Source organism: Xenia sp. Carnegie-2017, unplaced genomic scaffold, assembly GCF_021976095.1.
Source record: "Xenia sp. Carnegie-2017 unplaced genomic scaffold, XeniaSp_v1 HiC_scaffold_24, whole genome shotgun sequence".
Taxonomy (NCBI): Eukaryota; Metazoa; Cnidaria; class Anthozoa; order Malacalcyonacea; family Xeniidae; genus Xenia; species Xenia sp. Carnegie-2017.
This window is the reverse complement of record NW_025813487.1, coordinates 4,632,923-4,655,160: the sequence shown is the minus strand read 5'-3', so window position 1 is coordinate 4,655,160 and position 22,238 is coordinate 4,632,923. Positions and strand designations below refer to the sequence as shown.

The following is a 22,238-nucleotide window of genomic DNA, read 5'->3' as shown; positions in this document are numbered from 1 at the left end:
TGTGCTGACTATAGGCAACGGCTTACATTAGAAAGTTAGTACACCAAATTGGAACAAACCCCCCTGAACCGACCACAGCAATTACCGGCACCTTACAAACGACTTATTCACAATACAAACAAATGATCAACCAAAAACATTATACTTCACACTAATTCACAATGACAATACACAATTGACACCCGCACGTTACAACTAAAAACATCACACCTAAATCACACATCACAACTAAAAAAAGAAATATTTCAATTCACACTAATTTACAATGACAATACACATTTCCTGTCAGGGGCGGATCTAGAGTATGTCAAATCCGTCGAGCGACTGATGTTTGAAATTCAAAACGTTTAATTATTCTTATTTAATTAATTATCCTTATTTTCTTATCGCATTTACTTCGTGATAAAAATCCCGCATTATTTATTATTGAAAACTAATGACTAATCCAATGAATATCTCGTTGGTAACCAGATCAGTTGAATTTTAATAGACCTGGAATAACCGACTGATAAGCGGGGTGGCTTGACTGGTTCGACGGATAAAGGAGTCTATGAACGTCAAAAACGCTTATTTTATTGGTCAATAGCCAGATCAGTGGACAGTCTGGAATGGTCTCGACTGATAATAAGGGTGGCCGGACGTATAAGGGAGTCCAATTGCTATCTTACAATTGGCTCATTTGAATTTTTGCTTATTGTGATTGGTTTGACGGATTTCGACCGATAGCCAACTGAACTAACATAGTCAAGCTCACTGTCTGAATTGAATGTTTGATCGTTTTATAGTAATTTTTATAAGCATGATAGAAACTAAACTACAATCAGATGGAATTTATGGAAATCTTTTACAAATTCATATATTGACATGAATGCTGCTCTCCAAAATGTGAATTTTTTCAAGAGGGTGGAAATTTATGGATAAATTTTAAATGCTTGGCAAAGACGATCTCGCGAGCGACATTTCAGTCATTGATGTTCAAAAGAAAGCCAACATTGTTTTGAGTTTTATCAGCAGAAATTTACATCCAAAATCGTAAGTAAAGGACAAGTGAAGTGTATGCATGAATGTAATATATCAAAGTCAATTATGCGAGTGTGTGATGCGATTTATGTCAATATGGCGTATGGTAAGCAGATCGATGCTTCTAAAATTGTTGTTGACGAAGGACTTTTAGCTATGATTTCTTTAGTGCTTGGGGACTCGTGGCCGTTATATGGCAGCGAAATCCTACATTCCTGCAAATATAATTCAATGGACAAAAAATCTGTAGCCATAAGGCGCCATACTATTATTTACTTTATCATAAACAAATGTTTGGGGTTTTTCAGTTTATGATCATTGATCATTCAATCATTGGACATTTATACTACATATTGTTTAAGATTTGAGAAAACTAACATTGATTACATGAGAAGCTGTTTACTATAACCTGTGATTTTGAGTCTTCTGATCCATGAAGCTTTTTATTTTGACAATTTGACTGGAATGGTATTAAACCTGAGTATTTCACATACATGGAATGTTGTCCCATGTCACATATTGTCCCCTTTTCTAACTGAACACCTCATGTAGATATGTGTAAAGGTGTGTTAATCTACGGCTCATACCAGATTGTTTGCCATAAATTCCAAAGGGCTATTGATGTATGAAAAGCATTTTGTATAAAGTAAAAATGTCTTTCTATGTATGCAGATAAACCTCGAAATTTGGCAAAACAGCAAAGTATTTTTCATGATCACTAGGTAATTTTTCTGATGATCATTATAATTTCTAAACTAGATTATTTCTGATTTACATTTAAACAAGCTTTGATCATATGAAAAGATATTTATCATAACCAGTAAGCATGACACATGAACCAATTTTAACATTCATGTAATTATATAATTAAAGACATGTTGGTTACATTCTGTTTGTATTTGCAAATACAATGCTACTAGTGATTGCTATATAGCACACCTTGCATATACTTACAGGAGATAATAGTCTAGTGAAATGCCTAATAAACATTTATGGCATTAAGCTGTCCTTAACTGCAAATTTTCACTCTGATAATATTTGCTTAAACTTTGGCAGAAAAAAATTTTGAGTTTTTTCTCAAAAGATGAATTTGCTGGCACTGATGTGGAGATGGGTAAAGGGTTACAATAAACTTGCATGGTTTGAAGTCTGAGCTTTTCTATATCTATGAACTTTCACTTGTATTACCAAATTTCTAACTTAACTAAACTCATTACATAGAGGTTTGAATGGGGGTCTCTAGGGGGGTCTATGCCTGACAACTTGGTAGAAATTTTTAAAGACTATATCTGTTTTTGAATAAAATTATTGTAAAATAAATTTTACGTTCCTAGACATGCTAATGAGCCACATATTTGGCATGATAATGAGCCTAAATATTTGGCAAAACATTCAAGTATTGTTCACTTCATTTTTTTTTTGAAAAAAACTTAAGCAAAATGTGTTGTTTTTACGCAAAAACGATGCCCACAAATACAATTTGTATTGCTCTAAAACGCTGAAAATGGCATTTTCAAGGCTCTGAAATTCAAAATTTCTCAGGGGAGAATGCTCAGACCCTCAGGTGCGGAGCGCCTTCGACGTTTTATGACTGATGTTTGAAAAATCCTAGATCCGCCCCTGTTTCCTGTACACACAATACAATGTCGTAAGAACCAGATAAAAAATACGGCTAACCTGACGTTTACTCCTCATTTGACTCTGAAGATGACTACCGCTAAGGTTGTCGAAACGTCAGTCAACAACAACAAAAACAGTCCTTCTCAGGACTTCCATAGGTATTATTGTGCAATACTTTGTCTTCTGTAATTGTGTAATGTATGTCAAGAGCAAGATATAATTTTTCAAAAATGCTAACCCCTTCAAGCGCTGCTACTCTTCTGTTTTGCTTGAACAACTTACAGCTACCAATACTAATTATATATATGTACAAACTAACAATTGGGAATTAAATGATAAACAACTTTATAAGTCTTTGTATTATACATCAAGCCTTTGAATTTGTTCTTTTTATGTCTTTGTAAAAAAATATTAATAACGGACTTACAAATCAATTTTCTCAAAAATAGTATTTGGTGCAAAGAAACTAAACATAATTGGAAAGGTCACATGTTGAAGACAGACGAATTTTATCGGGTGGCTTGAGTTTTAGATGTATTACTGTTGTCTTGTTATAATTTTGATTTTACTTGTTTAGGTGTTTATCCTGAGCCATACCTAATCATTTTAAAATTTAATAAAATGTACGCAGTTGATATTCTTACCGAAGATTTTCATGTTGATATTATTCATGGATTCAGAGATAGTTTTTATCGTATATGTTGCAACTATTATGACATGGAGATCGATGTATCTGAGGACATGATTTACTATATTGAACTCGGAGATATCAAAAGATCAAACCTGGATATGACTGATGTTGAAATTTTTGAAGAAAATGCTTGCGCTCATGATATGACAGTTGACTGGATCGGACGCCGTATATTCTACGTCAAGTCGAATAACATCATCCAGCAAATTTCTTTAAACAGCAAAAATTCAAGCGTTATGAGATTTACACCGGGCTTAAAATTTAATATGATCACATTTGATCCAATCAAGGGGTATGTACATATTGAAAATTTTTCCATCATATTTCTAAAAGTAAACTTCAGAATATATTTTGATGTAAAAAATATAATTTATTTTGAACGACTTGTCATATTCTTGACAATGTTACTGTGTTATTTTCCTTTATCCCGTTTAAGATGTTGCAAATTGTAAATTGTTAGAGTTCTTCTATACAGCTTTTTGTATGTTAGATGTTCGAAGAGTTCACGTATATATAAAATGTGCATGAATGACTAGCTAAAGTCAACTGCACTGAACATATATTTAGTCATTTTCTTAAGACAGACCAATAACAAGCATACCAAGTGTTTGTTCTAAAAGCAAAATGAGCAGGTTGCCATCGATTTTATGGGTCAGATGAAACTTTGAAAGGCTAACAAGATACAAAGTCTTATATACTTCCTAAGTTTGCAACAAGGAGCAATAGGCTCAATAATATTATGGGTAATAAATTAAAAATCCTCCCTTTGGAAAAATATCCTTAAAAGGTTCGTAGTTTATGAAGTATGTAGAAATATGATATCTTTAGTCAAAATTACTATAAATTTGATGAAGAAATCAAAAGAAAAATAAATTTCAGCTTATTTCAAGCATAAAGATGTTTTTATACATCTAGAAAACATGCCCAAAAATAGATGGGCTTTTCAGTTTTGAGTTGGCTTCGTTGATTTTTGATCTATCTCCAAGCATTTCAATGAGCTGACATCTATTGCTGGTTTTCAATTTTTTTTCCAATACAGTTTGTTCTTCCTATAAGCTTTTCATGAGATGTCAAATTATAAGTAGGAAGTACTAGCGAATATGAAATATGCCATTGTATGCGATGTGCGACACTGAAATGAGTGTAGCAATAAGCTTGTGGCTTTGAGCGCTGTTTTGAAACCCCTATCAAAGTTCAGTTAACATTTATAAGTCCCCCCTTCGGGCCCTTCCACGTCTCAAAAACAGATGTCGGAAGCAAGAGAACACTCCTTTAGGTTAACAAGCGTCTTATTTTTAATATATTCAATCTATTGCTTGTCTCACAATCGTCCGAGTGCTCGAAACTTACATAAATTACAAATAATATCTGCTTGGTTTCACAAAATATTAAAACAACAATGAACATATACTTGTATACAATGAAATCCAAAATATTTGCAATGCTCCATTGCAATTTGTGAAGCCCTTGCGCGTCTCAAAATTATTTATACCTGGTACAGAACTTTTTGAAAATGCTATCTGAAAAATAGCAACAAAATGTCGTTGCTCGAATATTATCAATACAGATACATGTCGTGTATACAAAGTATTTATATAATGTGCCCTCCCGGCTATCACCATATTTAAGGTGACTCTTGCGCTTGGGACACAGAACGTACGGTTACACATTGTATGGATTGTATTGTAGAGTTCCCACAGTGCTCAAACCTATAAACGTGAGCTTTGCATAGCTCATGGATCATTCAATGTACTCCGGTTTACTTAGAAAGAAAACGTACGTTTGAGACACACTGCATAGCAAGTATTTGAGAATTGGAAAACAACTGATTGCACCTTTTAAACACTCTATAGAAATAATAATATATAGTACCAAACTTACACCATACTTTCTAATTAATTTTACAATTTCAGCGAGAACTTTTTTTGTTTAAGGTATCTTTTCTCAGCAGAAGCAAAATATCATAAAATTTGGATATGGAGTAGGATTTCAAATAATGATCACGTTTCATCAGTTTCTCTTGAGTCAAACGCATATGATCTTACTCTTGACATGGGTGAAGAGAAGTTATATTGGCGAATTTCCGATGACACTGTGTATTCATGTGATTACCTCGCCAAAAATGTGGATATTTTTGCAATATCAGGAGCACGAATAAAAGTATTTGGAAATTTTGTATATGTCATAAATAGTGCAAAGAAAGGCATAGTAACGGCCTATAACACAACAGATAACTTGACTTATAACTTTTCCATCCCTGTGGCTGTGAGTGATGGTCATCATGGAATGGCTGTAGTACAAAGCACTAGTGTAGTGTCAAATGGTAAGTGAAATATCAAATCATTAAACATATGATTCATCAAAACACAAAATCACAAATACTGCTCATAACTCAAACAAACTAACACATGCACTTACGTAAAGTTTAGGCTAGGTAATGATTTATATGAAAAGTCACATTAAAAAGTCATTGAAAAAGCTAAATTTTTATGATTCACATCCATATCATTATGCTCATATATATTTGATAAAGCAATTAAAAATCGTTTCGAAGAAACAAGTTTGTAAATCCTGCTTTATCTTTTACATATGTACTTTAATTCTTGTAAACATTTACTGCCATTAGTTAAACTCTACCTATTAAATACCAATATTTAGTGACAAAACCCTTCAATTTTCCCATATGTGGATCCAACACATACTACAACAAAGTTGATGAAACATTAGAATGCAAATGTATGGAAGGATATGAAGGAGAATGTAATTCATGTACAGGTAGATATATGGATTTTTTATAACAGTACTAAAAGCAGAGCATCTAGCTTGTTCTCTACAATCCAAATTATTTTGCATATGTTTTCATTGTTAAATGGACAAGTGTTTATTTTAGCTATTTTCATTTCTTGTCTTTGGTTTTATATAACTGTCTATCTTAAAAGTATTATCTTTTTAAAATAAGTGGCTTATTATTCACCAACTAAAAAACTTTACATGCTCTAAACATTAATATCATCCTCAATTAGACGTATAAAAATGCTACAATTTTGTTCTCAACTTCTTAACTTTGTTGCCGTGCTACTTTACCAGAAACTGTTGTTAGAAAACTGTCTGTAAACCAATACCAACAACTAGTAAGAAGCAGCTTTGAGCTTACTGTGTTTTACATTATTTCTAAATTTATCGACTCGAATTAAATAAACTACAAATCAGTGATAACTTTGAAAAACCGTATCTTTGTTCATTCAGTAACTGCTTTATGAATCTGTTATTGTTATTTAAATGACACATTTGAAATTACATTACTCGCACGTTTTTATATTAATTTTCTACCTTTAATTTAGAGATGTGTCAGACAGACATGGTTCTTCTCCTTGATACATCAACCTCTATTGGCAAACCCAACTTTGATAGGAAAATAAAACCGTTTCTAAAAAAGTTGGTTTTCAGTCCTAAGCTCAAAGTCGGCCCTGATGGAACCCAAATTGCTATCGTTACATTCAGCGATAAACGTAACACGATGATTCGTTTACCTTTCTCTGCTAGGAAAAAAACAGAGTACATAACATTTATAAACCATGTTTTAATATGGGAGGCTGTTTATGGTTATAGAACGATGACTGTAACTGGTGCAGGCATTGTGGACAAACAGGTGAATTTCTCCTTTAAGATAGGAAAGTTGTAAAATAACACATCTCTTTGACTGATTACATTGCAAAATACATTTTATTTTACGAACAAGATATTCAAGGAGAGCAGTCCACAAAACAACCGACCAAACATCCCTGACGTTGTCTTATTGATAACAGATGGTGTACCACGTGGAAGGATAGAAGGCGATGAATTAAAGGACGCTTACAAATATTCAAGGTGATAAATGATGTGTTAAAGTTACTCTTTGATTTTTCTTTAAGTTTTCCATGATAACATTCTCTCGTTACAAATTTATCAACAACCTTTATTTTCATCACAAAAAGATTTATAGCTCTCTACCGTCATCTACCATTCCCTTGATTTAATGTATTATATTTTAATCAATTCAATAATATCAGATCAATGAAAGACAAAGGCATTCTTATTGTTGGTGTTGTTGTTGGCAGGCCATATATAGTGAAAAAGATTAAGCCATTCATTAAAAAAATATCAACTTCAGAAAAGACAACTTTTGACACAGAATTTGATTCTCTGAACGAAATACTGAACAAAATTGTTGATGCCTTCTGTACGTCTTTTTTACCAGGTTTGTATCAATTTACAGTTTTGTTGTTGTTGAAGTCTTATCGTCATTAAATGAAGTCAACAAATGACCTGTCGTGTTTTATAAAGCAAAAACGGAATTTATATTATTTATAGCTGTTTTATGATGTCTTGTGGCTAGCAAAAAATTATTTTATATGCAAGTTTACTATTTAGCATTGTCATATAAGTAAATATTCCCTTACGTGATGTTGATTTTAGTACTTTCCTATAAAAAGGTCGCTGTAGCTGTTCGTCTATTCAATCTTCAACTGTTTACATCAATTCATCAAAAAAAGCGGTGACTGTAAGTTGGCCAATACCAGTTCGATGTAGAACGAACAGAGTTCCTCAATATACGATGACGATCAGTGGCGTAGCTAGCGGTCTGGCTGGTCGGGCCCAGCCCGACCAAATATTTTCCCAAAAATGAAAAATTTGTTTTCTTTAAAATTGCGAAAATTTTAAATTCTGCGACTCTTTTTGGAATAATCCACAGTCTATTAGTGTAATATTTGTCAAATTGCGTCGTTATTAGCAAAATTATCATATTTTTAAACGTTACTTAGCAACAATGACAAGTGCATTTCTAGTGCCAGGCATTACGCAGTTTAGTCGGGCTCTGAAAATTCAGCCCGACCAAGTAGTAAAATCTATAGTGGGATTATCTGCAATCTGATTGGTTGACAGCAACTGAGCAAACTCAAATGCGCTGTTTCGCAACATCTAGTCGGGCTCTGAAAATTCAGCCCGACCAAGTAATAAAATCTATAGTGGAATATCTGTAATCTGATTGGTTGAGAGTAGCTGAGAACACACTCAAACGTTTAACAACATCTTGTCGGGCTCATTTTCAAAAGCGTGACTTGAAGTTTGAGCTTTCGAAATATACGTTCGGAAATTGTGATAACTTACATTACAATGGCTTCGGCTAATGAAATCGATATAATAAGTGAACTACAAAAGAAACCCTTTTCTGTTCGACAATCAGGCGAGCAAAATATACTCGTAAAGCAGCGGCCAATTCCAAATTTACAAGCGACTACAGGCAATAGAAGCTTTCAGGAAAGTTGGTACTCGAAGAAAGATTGGCTTTGTGGTAGCTCAGAAAAGAGTGCATTGTTCTGTTGGCCTTGTCTTTTATTTGCCCTGGATCGTCATCTTCATGGACGCAGACGGGATTCAAAAACATGAAGAATTTCCTATCCGATTGTAAGAAGCATGAGAAGGCAAAATCGCACATTGGTGCTTACAAGACCTGGAAGACCTACGGTTTTCAGCCTCGTATCGACTGTCTCATGTCACAAACTAGACGTGAAGAGATTCAGCGTCATAACGAGGAGGTAAGGCAAAACAGGGAAATGTTGAAAACCATAACAGAAGCTGTTTTATTCTTGTCTAGGCAAGAGCTTGCATTTAGGGGGCATGATGAATCTAGTAGCAGCATGAATAGAGGAAATTATAGAGAGCTACTTGAAAGTTTTGCCAAGATGGATTCTGTTTTTGAAAGGCGATTACATGGAAGGCTTGCTGAAACCCACCCTTGCTGGGGGAGGGCGGTTTACTGGAGTCTCTCCTGATATTCAGAATGATTTGATTGATTGTCTTGATAAGATAATAGAGGATGAGATTTTAAAGGAAATATATTGGTGCACTTTCTTAACTATACAGGTTGATGAGGCAACTGATGTTTCTACCAAAGAACAATTGAGTGTAATTGTTCGAATGGACAAAGGGGAAAGTGTCATTGAAAGACAGCTTGGGTTTGTTGATGTTAGTTGTGATAGGACTGCAACTGCTATATCATCAGTGGTTAAGGGTAAGTTAAGTCAATATAATAATGTGAAAGAGAAATTTATTGGACAGACTTATGATGGTGCATCTGTTATGTCTGGTCATCTCAATGGTGTTCAAGCTCAGGTTCAGCAGGATTATCCTTATGCTCAATTTGTTCACTGTGCTGCCCATAGACTAAATCTAGTATTATGTCAAGCTGCATCCTCCATCTCACCTGTTAAGATTTTCTTTGTTAATATTAGTGCTTTCTGCACCTTTACTAGCAATTCCCCCCAAAAGAAAAGCTTTACTATCATCCCATAGGCTTGAGTTTCCTAGTCCTGGTGACACAAGATGGTATTATAGGGCTCATGTCATCAATGTTTTGCATTCTAACTATGAGAAACTGATAGACATATTTGAAAATCTTACTGATAATCGAATAGGTTGGGATGATGAACTGTTAAGTAAGGTTACTGGTTTACTTGGCTACTTCAATGGCTTCTTGTTTTGTTTCTTGGTACATGTTTTCCAGAGAATTCTTGAGCAGTCATCCATACTTTATTCTATCTTGCAAGACAAGGACACTGACTTTCATTATGGAATGAGTAGGTTTGAGAGATTCAAGGCCTTTGTTGCTTCTCTGAGAAATGATACAGAATATTGTCAGGTGTACGACCTGGCTGTTGAGAAAGTGGGACCACCAATAACCAGGTATGACCAACGGCATAATTACAAACAAATGTATTTTGAAATTCTTGACACAATTGTGACTATGCTGACTGAGCGATTTCAGGATATGGAGCGTTTTAGAATTTTGACCTTGTTAATCCTAGGGTGTTTAAGATGTGGAAAGGGGAAGTGCCCTCAGAAAAGATAAATCTTCTAAAGGAGGTTTATGGTGATATGTTTGAAATACCAATGCTAGTTAGCCAACTTTGTTTTATTTACAGAGATAAAGACTTTCACTGTGATTCATGCGATGAATTATTGAAATATATATTTCAGTTCCATTATCAATCTATTCCAGAAGTTGTAAAACTGTTAAAGATAAATGGGGTTTTGTCAATTACAAGTGCTTCAGTTGAGAGGTCATTTTCTTGTTTGAAGAGGGTAAAAAATTATCTTAGAAATACTATGAGCCAAGGACGTTTTAGTTCTCTTTGCAGGATTTCCATTCACAAAGACATACTGTCAGAGGAAGAAGACGCCAACACATTGCATGATGAGATAGTAAAGAAGTTCATTGAAAAACCACGAAGACTTGCTTTCTTATACAAATAGGTATTCATATATGGCTGATAGCAAGCTGATGATGTCTTACGTCCATGGCATGTGAGAATTTTTCCTGGAACTTTTTAATGCAGCCAATGATGATTGTCATTTCAGCACGACAATATCATCACAACTTTTGATAGTTGTTGATGACAAATCTGAGCCTTTTTCGGTTCTTTTGTCAAAGTTTCTTTACAAGATGTACATAGGTATCTATTTATGTATGTGGTGTTGAGAAAATAAATCACATATCTGCAACTATTTTTGAACTGTTTCTCTGCTTTACTATAAGATCCTTCGGCAATTTAAATTAACGAAAATGGTTCTATTTCCTGCATAAGTTCACGCATTTGCTTTCTAAGATAGCCGTTTCCGACGTTCTTGGGAGTCTAAATTCGGAAAATTTTCAAGCTCGGCGCCAACCATGGAGGTGCCTCGTGAGCCCGACCAAATGTTTTTCGCTAGCTACGCCACTGATGACGATTAAACCAAATATCACATCCCCACACGATTTTACTGTTGGGAATCATCGTATTGAATATACTTTCATATTCAGAGAAGGATTTTATCATAAATGTTACATAGATATTAAAGTTGAAAGTAAGTATTGACGAAAAGTATTTGTAAGCTTTGAATATCCCAATGGAAACTATATCATTTCTCTGTAAAGTATTTCATCACCACAAAAACGGACATATATGTCGTCTTTGTTTGTTTTTTAAAGACCGCTCTTTTCTCTGTTGTTCATTCATCAATACCTTCACTGACACACTTTACCTTACTTAGTTTATATTTTAGGAATTATAAATACTGTTCTCTTTTTCTCTTATTCATTTATCTTTACTGACAATTGCACAAGTTATCTTAGTTTTGTTTTAGATTGTGTAAAAATAGTTTTTGTTCTCTTTTCTTCGTTTATTACCATCTATACTTACACACATCATTTAATGAATATTTTAGTGTGTGTAAAGACTGTTCTCGTTTTCTATAATCCATTCATCACTGCTTGCACTAACATATGTTTTATTAGTTTTTTTTTCGGTAAGTTCAAAAAGTTTCTTGTTCTTTCTCACAGCATGTGAATGCCAAAGTGCAGCACCAATAACAAAGAAAATTAGGAAGAAAAACCGTTGTATATGTTAAACGGAACGAGCCAAAACCAAAGTGTCCACATACACTGATTAGTCTGTCACCATCAGGAGCAATTTTAGGCGAAGGAAATTTTGGAATTGGGAAATATGATATTACTTATGATTTCGCCATTAGAGGTAACGGGAAAAGCTTTGTTTTTAGCTGTCGATTAACGATCAAGGTCCGCGGATAAATTGAACAATATTTTTCTTTCTTTATTTTTTCATTTGAATTACATGTATCCATGAATCACATTAAGGAGATTTATTGATTTATTTCTAAGTATGAGTATGTACAATGTAGTGTATAAATATATTTTGTAGTATGTCTATGTACTTTGTAGAATATTTTAAAGTTATTGCACTACCATGCTATGTTGTCATCGTTTCAAATACACACGTTCTTAAAGAAACAAAACAAAATAGGTTGTAAGAAAACTGATAAAATGTTCAACTTTTGCTGTGTATAAGATCTTCTAAAGCGCGCGATACTTCTCAAATTGAGAACATCGCATGAATGTGATGTAGGAAATCTTTTAAGCGTTCTCGTTGACGCCATATCTGATTTATATGTATATATGTCATTAAGCTCTATAATAACTGCAGCGGCTTGGTGGACTTGGTCAATAATGCTAAAACATGGATGACAATTAATCTTTTTCCGCTGAAATGATCGCTTTGCAGTAAAAATTATATTCTCGACCTCCCCTTTGTATCTATAGTCAATTATATAGAATTTTTTAAAAAGGAGCGCGATATCTTTTTACGTATTTTTTTCCTAATGCCAAACCTTCAATAGCTCAATTTTTAGGTATCGTAATGTCCACAAAAAGGAGCATGTCGCTTTCACTGGTGAGATATTTGCTTGTAGAAATATTCTTACTACCTCACATGCAAAATATATATAAGAGCTAAATTATAATCACAGTCACGGTCACCAAATTCTGAAGCCTTGCATCTTTGTATCTTCTGTCGACATATAAATTGCTTGTAAATGATGCTAATATGTTCACAGGCAAGTTTTCATCGTTAAAATCTTGGTGTTGGGTAGTATTAATTCGTATCTCAACAACTTTGAGGTATAAAATGGAACAAGCGGGAACATGGAAACATATGGCACAGCAGAAAGCATCACCTTACTCTCATTTGGTTGGACCAAGTTTTGTGGCCAACCATAATGTAAATTGTTTTGGAGACAAAAAGCATGATGGGAAGATTTGCATTTTGACTTTCGGATTTTCATAGTTTTCAAGTGTTCTTAAATATGGGCTTAAGGATATCCTTAATTTTTTCCCTTTTTGGGGGGGGAGGGGGAGGGGGGAGGAGCTCTTCATCTATTCATCAAAAATCATGTTAAGTTCTTTTGAAATCCAGCTTTTTCTAAGGCTTATAACATAAATACATGAATTTGACCCCCTCCCTCCCGCAATTATCAGTTTTCCTACCCCAGCATGTTCTCATATTCTGCAAAGTAATCGTGGCTTGTTATGGCAAGTTTACTATCGAGTGAGTTTTACAACACTGATGTATTTTTTAGTCGCACTCAGGATCTTTTTCAAAACAGTTTTCTGAGAATTTCTATTTTACGCGTCACTAGTTTTATCAAAATGTCCAAAGCACTATGGGCAAAGTGAGCACAAAATTATGTTTTTTAAAAAACCAGTTATACGTATATGTTTTTTGTATTTCCTGTATTTTTCTCTCTTTTTCATTATAATTATAGCTATTCGTGGCTCTTGTCAATATTGTGTAATTTTTAGAATTTGTTGAGAAAGTTGGGAGCCAAAACCAGCAAATAAGCTATAAAGTATATTTAGTCGGTAACTCATTACTGGAATATTTGCTAAGATATTCACTAACATTCCCCCAATCTAAATCACTGTATCCTACAGATTCTAAAGGGTTCTCGCTCTTTCTAAACGTTAGATTTAATTGTGGTGTCCCCTTAAGGTATCTTAGGACATGCTTTGCTGCATTTAATGATGCAACAGTCGGTTTGGATATGTATTGAGACAGTTTGGTAACTATATAGTATAAGTCCGGCCTAGTGCCTGTCATAATGTAAATCAGTGGGTGCGACCGTCTCATGATAGTCAATTCCTGAGACTTGAGAATAACCCTTAGCTACATACCTAACCTTAAACGTCTCCTCATTGTTCATGCCTGTTTTGATTGTGTACACCCATTTTCCACTCACTATTTCACGATTTGGGTGTAACTCAATAGGTGTGAAAGTGTTATTATCCACTAATGAGGTAAACTCATCGTCCATGGCGTTTTTCCACTGGACTGACTCTTTAGAACTTACAGCTTCTGAAAAGGAAGTGGGTAAATCATTCAACCTGTAACAATAATCGACTGCAAGCTTAGTTGTGGTATCAGTTATGTTTTCAAATACATACTCATCTAGATATGCTGGCCTATTCCGGGTTCGGGTTGGATACCTTACAGGGTCATTCCCTTCTAAATCATCAGGTTTCCCCCCTATTTCTGCAGTAGGCTGTTCTGACGTAGGTGTTGCGTAAGAAGGTTGGTAAATTTCATCGTCCGTTGGAGTCTTCTCAATCTCATCATGGATACTATCAAAAAACTTTATGCAACTTACTCTCTCTACTTTCATGTTTTCCGGGTAATATACCAGGTATGCAGGGCAACATTTATCATACCCAATGAAAATCCCCTTCTTGCCTCTAGGTTCAAGCTTTTTCGGGTTTTGCACATAGGCATAGCTCATCCCATAGCTCATACTTATTTTCATCTCCATTGAACATTATTGCTCTCCTGGGCCCATAACCTGTTGGGTTTGATGCAGTGGCCATGATAAATAATCACACTGATGTCTGGAGGTTTTATTACATTTATTCCCACATATAGAAGAAAAACTAGCACACGACAACCAACTGATACACATAATGATACAGCTATTTACATACGTGACGCTAAACTATGATTGGTCATTTTCTTTCCTCTGCTCTTGTTACAAATAATATCGATTACGTTTACAATAATTTCTATACTTAAATATGTAGGAAGTTAACACACACTTTACAAGATACACATATACACATCACATGAGAGCATAACCTAACAGTTATTATTGAAGAACCTAGTGGAGCAGTATTTTATAGACACGTATGGGTCGTCTATGGATCGTGAAAAAGTCAATGCTAAGTTGGAGAAGAGATTGGATTTACAAGAACATAGTCATTATAAGAGAAATTACTGCTTAGTCCCCAAATTTCTTGACATTTTTATATAAAAACTCTCTTATATCTTTTGGTTTCATTCATTCAACACCACAACCAATCCCCTCTCTAAACGTTGCCACGTTCATGTCATTGCTAGAGAAAACCTAAGAACAGCAAAAGCATCTCAAGAGAGTGTGCTGCAAGTCTGCAGTTGTAAGTCTGCAGTTGTAAGTTTGCAGTTGTAAGTCTGCAGTTGTAAGTCTGCAGTTGTAAGTCTGCAGTTGTAAGTCTGCAGTTGTAAGTCTTCAGTTGTAAGTCTGCAGTTGTAAGTCTGCAGTTGTAAGTCTGCAGTTGTAAGTCTGCAGTTGTAAGTCTGCAGTTGTAAGTCTTCAGTTGTAAGTCTGCAGTTGTAAGTCTGCAGTTGTAAGTCTGCAGTTGTAAGTCTGCAGTTGTAAGTCTGCAGTTGTAAGTCTGCAGTTGTAAGTCTGCAGTTGTAAGTCTACAGTTGTAAGTCTGCAGTTGTAAGTCTGCAGTTGTAAGTCTGCAGTTGTAAGTCTGCAGTTGTAAGTCTGCAGTTGTAAGTCTTCAGTTGTAAGTCTGCAGTTGTAAGTCTGCAGTTGTAAGTCTGTAAGTCTGCAGTTGTAAGTCTGCAGTTGTAAGTCTGCAGTTGTAAGTCTGCAGTTGTAAGTCAGGTGCAGTTGTAAGTCTGCAGTTGTAAGTCTGCAGTTGTAAGTCTGCAGTAAGTCTGCAGTTGAAGTCTGCAGTTGTAAGTTGTGTCTGCAGTTGTAAGTCTGCAGTTGTAAGTCTGCAGTTGTAAGTCTGCAGTTGTAAGTCTGCAGTTGTAAGTCTGCAGTTGTAAGTCTGCAGTTGTAAGTCTGCAGTTGTAAGTCTGCAGTTGTAAGTCTGCAGTTGTAAGTCTGCAGTTGTAGTCTGCAGTTGTAAGTCTGCAGTTGTAAGTCTGCAGTTGTAAGTCTGCAGTTGTAAGTCTGCAGTTGTAAGTCTGCAGTTGTAAGTCTGCAGTTGTAAGTCTATATTAAGAGAAATTATAAGAAGCCTTTTTTGAGCGCTAATTGCTTGCGCTTCAACGGTGTCTACAGTTAAATGCGAACTGAAGTTCAGCCTAATATATGAAAGGAGCTCATTCTTAGCCTAGAAGTGGGAACATTTAACTAAAATATATATAAATATAACTAATTATTGACTCATGAGAGCTGACATTTACAGACCTTTTCCATTCTCGTATACAATAAGGCTCTAGCTACGGCCTTGTTTGTTGCATTGAACCCTTAATCGACCACATCTTTTTTTTAATCACAACTCATTTGGTTTAGTGATTGTTGCAGATATGCTAAACGGGAGTTCGGGGACCATACAGGGTTATTAAAGAGCTGTTTCTCAGCCATAGAATGCTGTGCTGAAGTATGAAAAAGTCACGTGACGTTGAACCGTTTAAGAAATGGCGGTAGATAAAGATTTATCAAGAAGTATAAAGAAGCAAGAAGCAATTAGCAAAGCTCCCCACGATTTTTTTTGTGAGCAGAAATTTAATCGCCTGTTCAGGTAAAAATTTATCAATTATTTTTAACTCTTCAACGATAAGTAATGTCAAATTTTCAGTTTTATGTGTAGGTTATAATATTGTTTGGCTGTGTAGTTCAGATTAGATTTTAGTGGCTACTTTGAAAATGTTAGGTACCTTGCCTTGTATCAGAGTTTTTTGTGGTTTAATTATTCTTTGCCAATGGGTAGTATTGCTAAATGTAATGGTCCTAATTATCATTTACGCAATATGATAATAACATATTCCAGAAGAATGCATTCATTTTTCCATATGATATATGTATGATAATATAATAAAAACTTTATTGTTTTTTGTAAAATTTATTATAGGATGATACACAAGTCACTTCATACTTACTTCAACTTGTGTTTCACCCTATACTATATTTCATACTTTATTGGCACTCCTTCAGCATCAACCAGTTTATCTATATGATGTTGTTTGCACTAGCTACAACTCTCACGACAAAAAACTTCTTTCAATATTATCATTTAGTATACTTATGTACATTTTGAATTATTATGATTGGTAATAACAGCTTGTGGATGATTTTCTTTGGCAACCCCTGATTAGTGATAAGCCGAAAGAAAATAAATTTAATAGCTTCTCATGCATATTTACTACTGTATTTTATACTATGTATATGAAGTTTTATATCAGAGTTTCCATGACCGAATTCTTTGTGTTAAGTTTCACACTGCTTCTACCGAATCATATATTTTTCTTGTTACCTATTTCTTGAATACCTCTTTTTGGAGTTTTCTAATTTTTCATTTCTAATCTTTTAATGTGATAACTTTTATGTTAGAACCATGCCTTAAACTGTCTATCTTTCTTCTTATTTAGAAACTTGATTTCATTGTTTAGACAGTCACTAAATACAAAATATTTGCATAGTACATGTTAAAATCAGGCATTCATTGGGAAACATAGTAAACGTTTTTATTGATAATCTATTAGCCATCCTTTCTCTAGATTGACTGTTATGTTTTTTAAATTCTGTTATACTTATAAAACACTTGAGAAAAACGACAATTTTTTTAGAGCAAACATGTTTCGACATTATCAGAATGCCATCTTCAGTGCAGAATGGTTAGTGTTAAGTAATATGATACGTAATATAATATGAATAAATTAATTACAATGAATATTAAGTATTAAGAACTTATAACATAAGTTCTAAAAATAAGTATTAAGAACTTATAACAAAAAATATTATTATAAAGTAAATATAGTGTTGTAGTGGTGAACTTGGATATTTAAATCGGGATTAGTTTTATTAATGTGTAGAGCCTCCTTGATTTTGAGTGAGAAAGTGGATTGATCAGTGTCGATGATTTTAAAACAGGAAGGTGAGAATTTGTTTTTACATGAAGGAGAGGCTTGAAGATGTTTGTAGATAGTGGAATTTTTGTCTGTGTGAGTATGTTCCTTTATCCTGGTAGATAATTGGCGAGAAGTTTCACCAATATAACGGGAATTACATCCCGCACATGAAAATTGATAAACTACCATAGATTTGGAAAGTTCGGGAAGTGGGTCTTTAAACGAAAATAAAGATTTTATTTTAAAAGGTGTGAAAATAAGTTTAACGTCAATGTCAGTGCAGTAGCGTTTAATGATTTGTGTGAGTTTGCGTTGTGTGTGTCGTGAGTAATCACCTATGTAAGGTAGTTTGAAATAACGTTTATTGTCAGGTTGTTGTATATCGTTAGTGTTAGTTGTGGAGTTAGATGAGTCAGTGCTTTTCTTGTTGTCCAAATAGTGTTGTATAGTGTTGTTGATGAAATGAAAAGGAAAAGAATTACGTTGGAGAGTGAATATTAGTTTGTTTAAATCACGTTGAAAGCCGATGTCTGTGTTGTTAAGTTTCCGTGCTCTGTCGGTCAGTGTTCGTATCAGTCCAATTTTGTAATTTAATGGTGTGAAACTAAAAAAGTTAGTCAGTAGTCCTGTATATGTTGGTTTGTGGTACGTAGAGGTCATACAGTTTTCATGTGATTTAGTTAGTAAGATGTCAAGAAAGGGTAACTGATTGTCTTGTTCGGTTTCGTATGTGAAGTTTATGCTTTGATGTTGTTTGTTGATGTATTCGTAAAAGAGTAATGCTTCGTCTTTGTTATGAAAAATACAAAAAATGTCGTCAACGTATCTGCGGTAAAATAAAGGTTTGATGTTGCTGTAGTTATTTAACCAGTTTCGTTCGTGAAAACCCATGAAAATGTTGGCTAGAATGGGTGCCAAGGGTGAGCCCATACTTACCCCGTCAATTTGGTCGTAGTACTTACCGTTAAATAAAAAATGAGTCTCGGCCGTAGTCCAACATATCACCGACCGAAACCATAGACATTGCTATTGATTTAATTTTTACCAAGAACCCTACATTCAAAATGAGCAGAACAGAACTAAAACTATTGTTTAACATCACTACGGCCGAGACTCATTTTTTATTTAACGGTAAGTACTACGACCAAATTGACGGGTAAGTATGGGCTCACCCTTGGCACCCATTCTAGCCAACATTTTCATGGGTTTTCACGAACGAAACTGGTTAAATAACTACAGCAACAACAAACCTTTATTTTACCGCAGATACGTTGACGACATTTTTTTGTATTTTTCATAACAAAGACGAAGCATTACTCTTTTACGAATACATCAACAAACAACATCAAAGCATAAACTTTACATACGAAACCGAACAAGACAATCAGTTACCCTTTCTTGACATCTTACTAACTAAATCACATGAAAACTGTATGACCTCTACGTACCACAAACCAACATATACAGGACTACTGACTAACTTTTTTTAGTTTCACACCATTAAATTACAAAATTGGACTGATACGAACACTGACCGACAGAGCACGGAAACTTAACAACACAGACATCGGCTTTCAACGTGATTTAAACAAACTAATATTCACTCTCCAACGTAATTCTTTTCCTTTTCATTTCATCAACAACACTATACAACACTATTTGGACAACAAGAAAAGCACTGACTCATCTAACTCCACAACTAACACTAACGATATACAACAACCTGACAATAAACGTTATTTCAAACTACCTTACATAGGTGATTACTCACGACACACACAACGCAAACTCACACAAATCATTAAACGCTACTGCACTGACATTGACGTTAAACTTATTTTCACACCTTTTAAAATAAAATCTTTATTTTCGTTTAAAGACCCACTTCCCGAACTTTCCAAATCTATGGTAGTTTATCAATTTTCATGTGCGGGATGTAATTCCCGTTATATTGGTGAAACTTCTCGCCAATTATCTACCAGGATAAAGGAACATACTCACACAGACAAAAATTCCACTATCTACAAACATCTTCAAGCCTCTCCTTCATGTAAAAACAAATTCTCACCTTCCTGTTTTAAAATCATCGACACTGATCAATCCACTTTCTCACTCAAAATCAAGGAAGCTCTACACATTAATAAAACTAATCCCGATTTAAATATCCAAGTTCACCACTACAACACTATATTTACTTTATAATAATACTTTTGTTATAAATTCTTAATACTTATTTTTAGAACTTACGTTATAGTTATTAATACTTAATACTCATTGTAATTAATTTACTCATATCATATTATGTATCATATTACTTAACACTAATCATTCTGCACTGAAGATGGCATTCTGATAATGTCGAAACATGTTTGCTCTCAAAAAAATCGTCGTTTTTTCTCAAGTGTTTTTTAAAATAGCACTGACTTAAGAAACTCATTTTTGTTTTATTTTTTTGCATTCGTTGCTTATTTTATTTTATTTTAGAAGACCTCATATAAGATAAATTAGCCCTTTGTTTGGCATATTCAAAAGTTTGATTTTACCGACAGATGAAAAAATCGTCTGAGCGTGAATACGGAAATATTCAACCAACACCCGAGTGACATTTTTTTATTTTTTCATGTCTGTACTTTAACGTCGTAAAATCATCTCATTATTTTAGTTGTGCAGACGGAGAGGATGCTGTTCAATTCATTGATCATTAAGTGTGTCGTTCAATTGGAACTTATCCAAATGATTGACAATGTCGTCTTTTTCCCAAGCACCAGCAAGCGAGAAGATGAAGATACTATGGCTGAATTACAGGTCAGTTGTAATTACGGTCATTGTAGGTAATACTGAGATAAATTGCTTTGTCGTAATGTTGTTATACCAGAGTTCCCCTTGGTGCCATAACAAAGTTCTTAGCTTAAGCACAGAATAAGGAGCTTTTTAGCAAAGACTACGGCTACGATTTACGTCATTTTGGCGCGAAAACATTGTTGCGACAACAAAAACACGTAGCCGTCTCAGCAATCTGAGTACGATGTTTTGTAAAAAAATTCGTAGTTGCGACTACAATGTCTTTTTATGTAGGTATATTTTTTCTTTATGTAAGAAATTAGTTTACAGTACTATTTTCGAGCATCCAGGCTTTAATTTAGAACCCTTTTTGAGCGCAGATGTACATTTAAAAGGAAAATATGACCCTGAAAAGTTTCATGTCTTTCGTACGCAAAGTGAACGGTAAACAAACAATAAAATAGTACAAATATATCGTACATAAAACTTAAAATAGTGAAGATTTTTCCGTCTAAAGAGTCCTATATTCTTGTAAAATCAGTGTTACCGATTCATTGATATCCTAATTGACAAATAGAGCCGTAGCTGCTTCGCAAACTTCGGTGTTTTTCACAATAAAAAGGCTCGTTCTGTTGTTTATAACTAAATTTTGACGAAGCGATAACGACAACAAACTTCCTCGTGCCATTCCCTTACACGGTCAAACTTCGTACTCGTTGTCGTAGTCGTACTCTAGCTAAAGCTCCCTAATATGTAATATACAGAAAAGACACTTGGCATCTTTAGTTGTTAGCAATAAATTTAATCAATGAAAAAGTTTGTCAAACAAAATGTGCCAGGATTGTCACCATTGCACGTGACTGTACACAAGTAAGTTGTTTTTGTTTGATGTGTTAGGACACTTTGAGTCTTTAGTTGTAAGAAATAGATTTAATCTCGGAAACATTGTCATTGCGTTGTCTCTTAGCCATTACAGTTGGATAGCACAAAATAAAGTTGCTACAGAACATTTTTAGTTACTTTCCTCCTAAATTCCTCCCAGAATAATCTAGAGGATACATACTTCAAAAAATTTGTCATTATTGCTATCCTTATCTATCCACAGTACTTACTCATATCCAATCCTCCAAGTTCCCATGTGTCTTTTCACCAGAATCCTTTATCCCTTCATATGTCTATGTAGGTCATATAAAGTTCTATATTTGATATTCTTTGTTCTTAGAAACCCATTGCTTATGGTCATATTGTTGGCGATACACCAGACTCCATTGAACCATAGAGGCGTTTAATTGACAGAATTATCGAGACTATTTGTAGTTGCTTTACCCGTATAATTACTGATGTAAACGTTGAAATGCAAATTATAAAGATATTTATAAAAAGTGATGTCAAACTGTTTAAGTATTTAATGAGGGAAATGATATATCCGTCAGGAATTTAACGAGGGTAACGACATATGTATTCCTATGTTTTTTACATTTTTAGTCTAATTTTTTATTATTTTTAATATTACGTCACCTACACCAGATATAACATAAAGTTCATAAAAAATATTCTCGTACTATATTGAACATGCAGGAACGATGTCTCTTTCAAGGGAAAGAGCTATTTGTTATATAAATATAAGAAAAAATATG

General features: G+C 34.3%; 2 protein-coding genes across 6 annotated transcripts in view; both read left to right on the top strand.

Moving 5' to 3' along the window:
• Nucleotides 1–22,238, top strand: part of LOC124450722 — an 80,475-nt gene that overhangs the window by 50,089 nt on the left and 8,148 nt on the right. For 2 of the 3 annotated variants that reach the window (XM_047001364.1, XM_047001361.1), the window contains exon 1: nt 20,448–20,625. The exons of the other annotated variant lie outside the window; for it this stretch is intronic. The gene's annotated coding sequence lies outside the window, so the exon portion shown is untranslated. Of the gene's footprint in view, nt 1–20,447; nt 20,626–22,238 lie in introns of those variants that run through there. 3 annotated transcript variants of the gene reach the window in all.
• Nucleotides 8,694–10,152, top strand: LOC124450725 (zinc finger MYM-type protein 1-like). Of its 3 annotated transcripts, none has more exons than XM_047001369.1 (3): nt 8,694–8,907; nt 9,236–9,383; nt 9,953–10,152. In XM_047001369.1, exons 1-3 carry the CDS (start codon nt 8,755–8,757, stop codon nt 9,985–9,987), a joined length of 336 nt encoding a protein of 111 aa, XP_046857325.1. In that variant the 5' UTR covers nt 8,694–8,754; the 3' UTR covers nt 9,988–10,152. The 3 variants fall into 3 exon arrangements, with proteins under 3 accessions (XP_046857325.1, XP_046857326.1, XP_046857324.1); XM_047001370.1 differs by having other exon boundaries at nt 9,876–10,152; XM_047001368.1 differs by lacking the exon at nt 9,953–10,152 and having other exon boundaries at nt 9,236–9,717.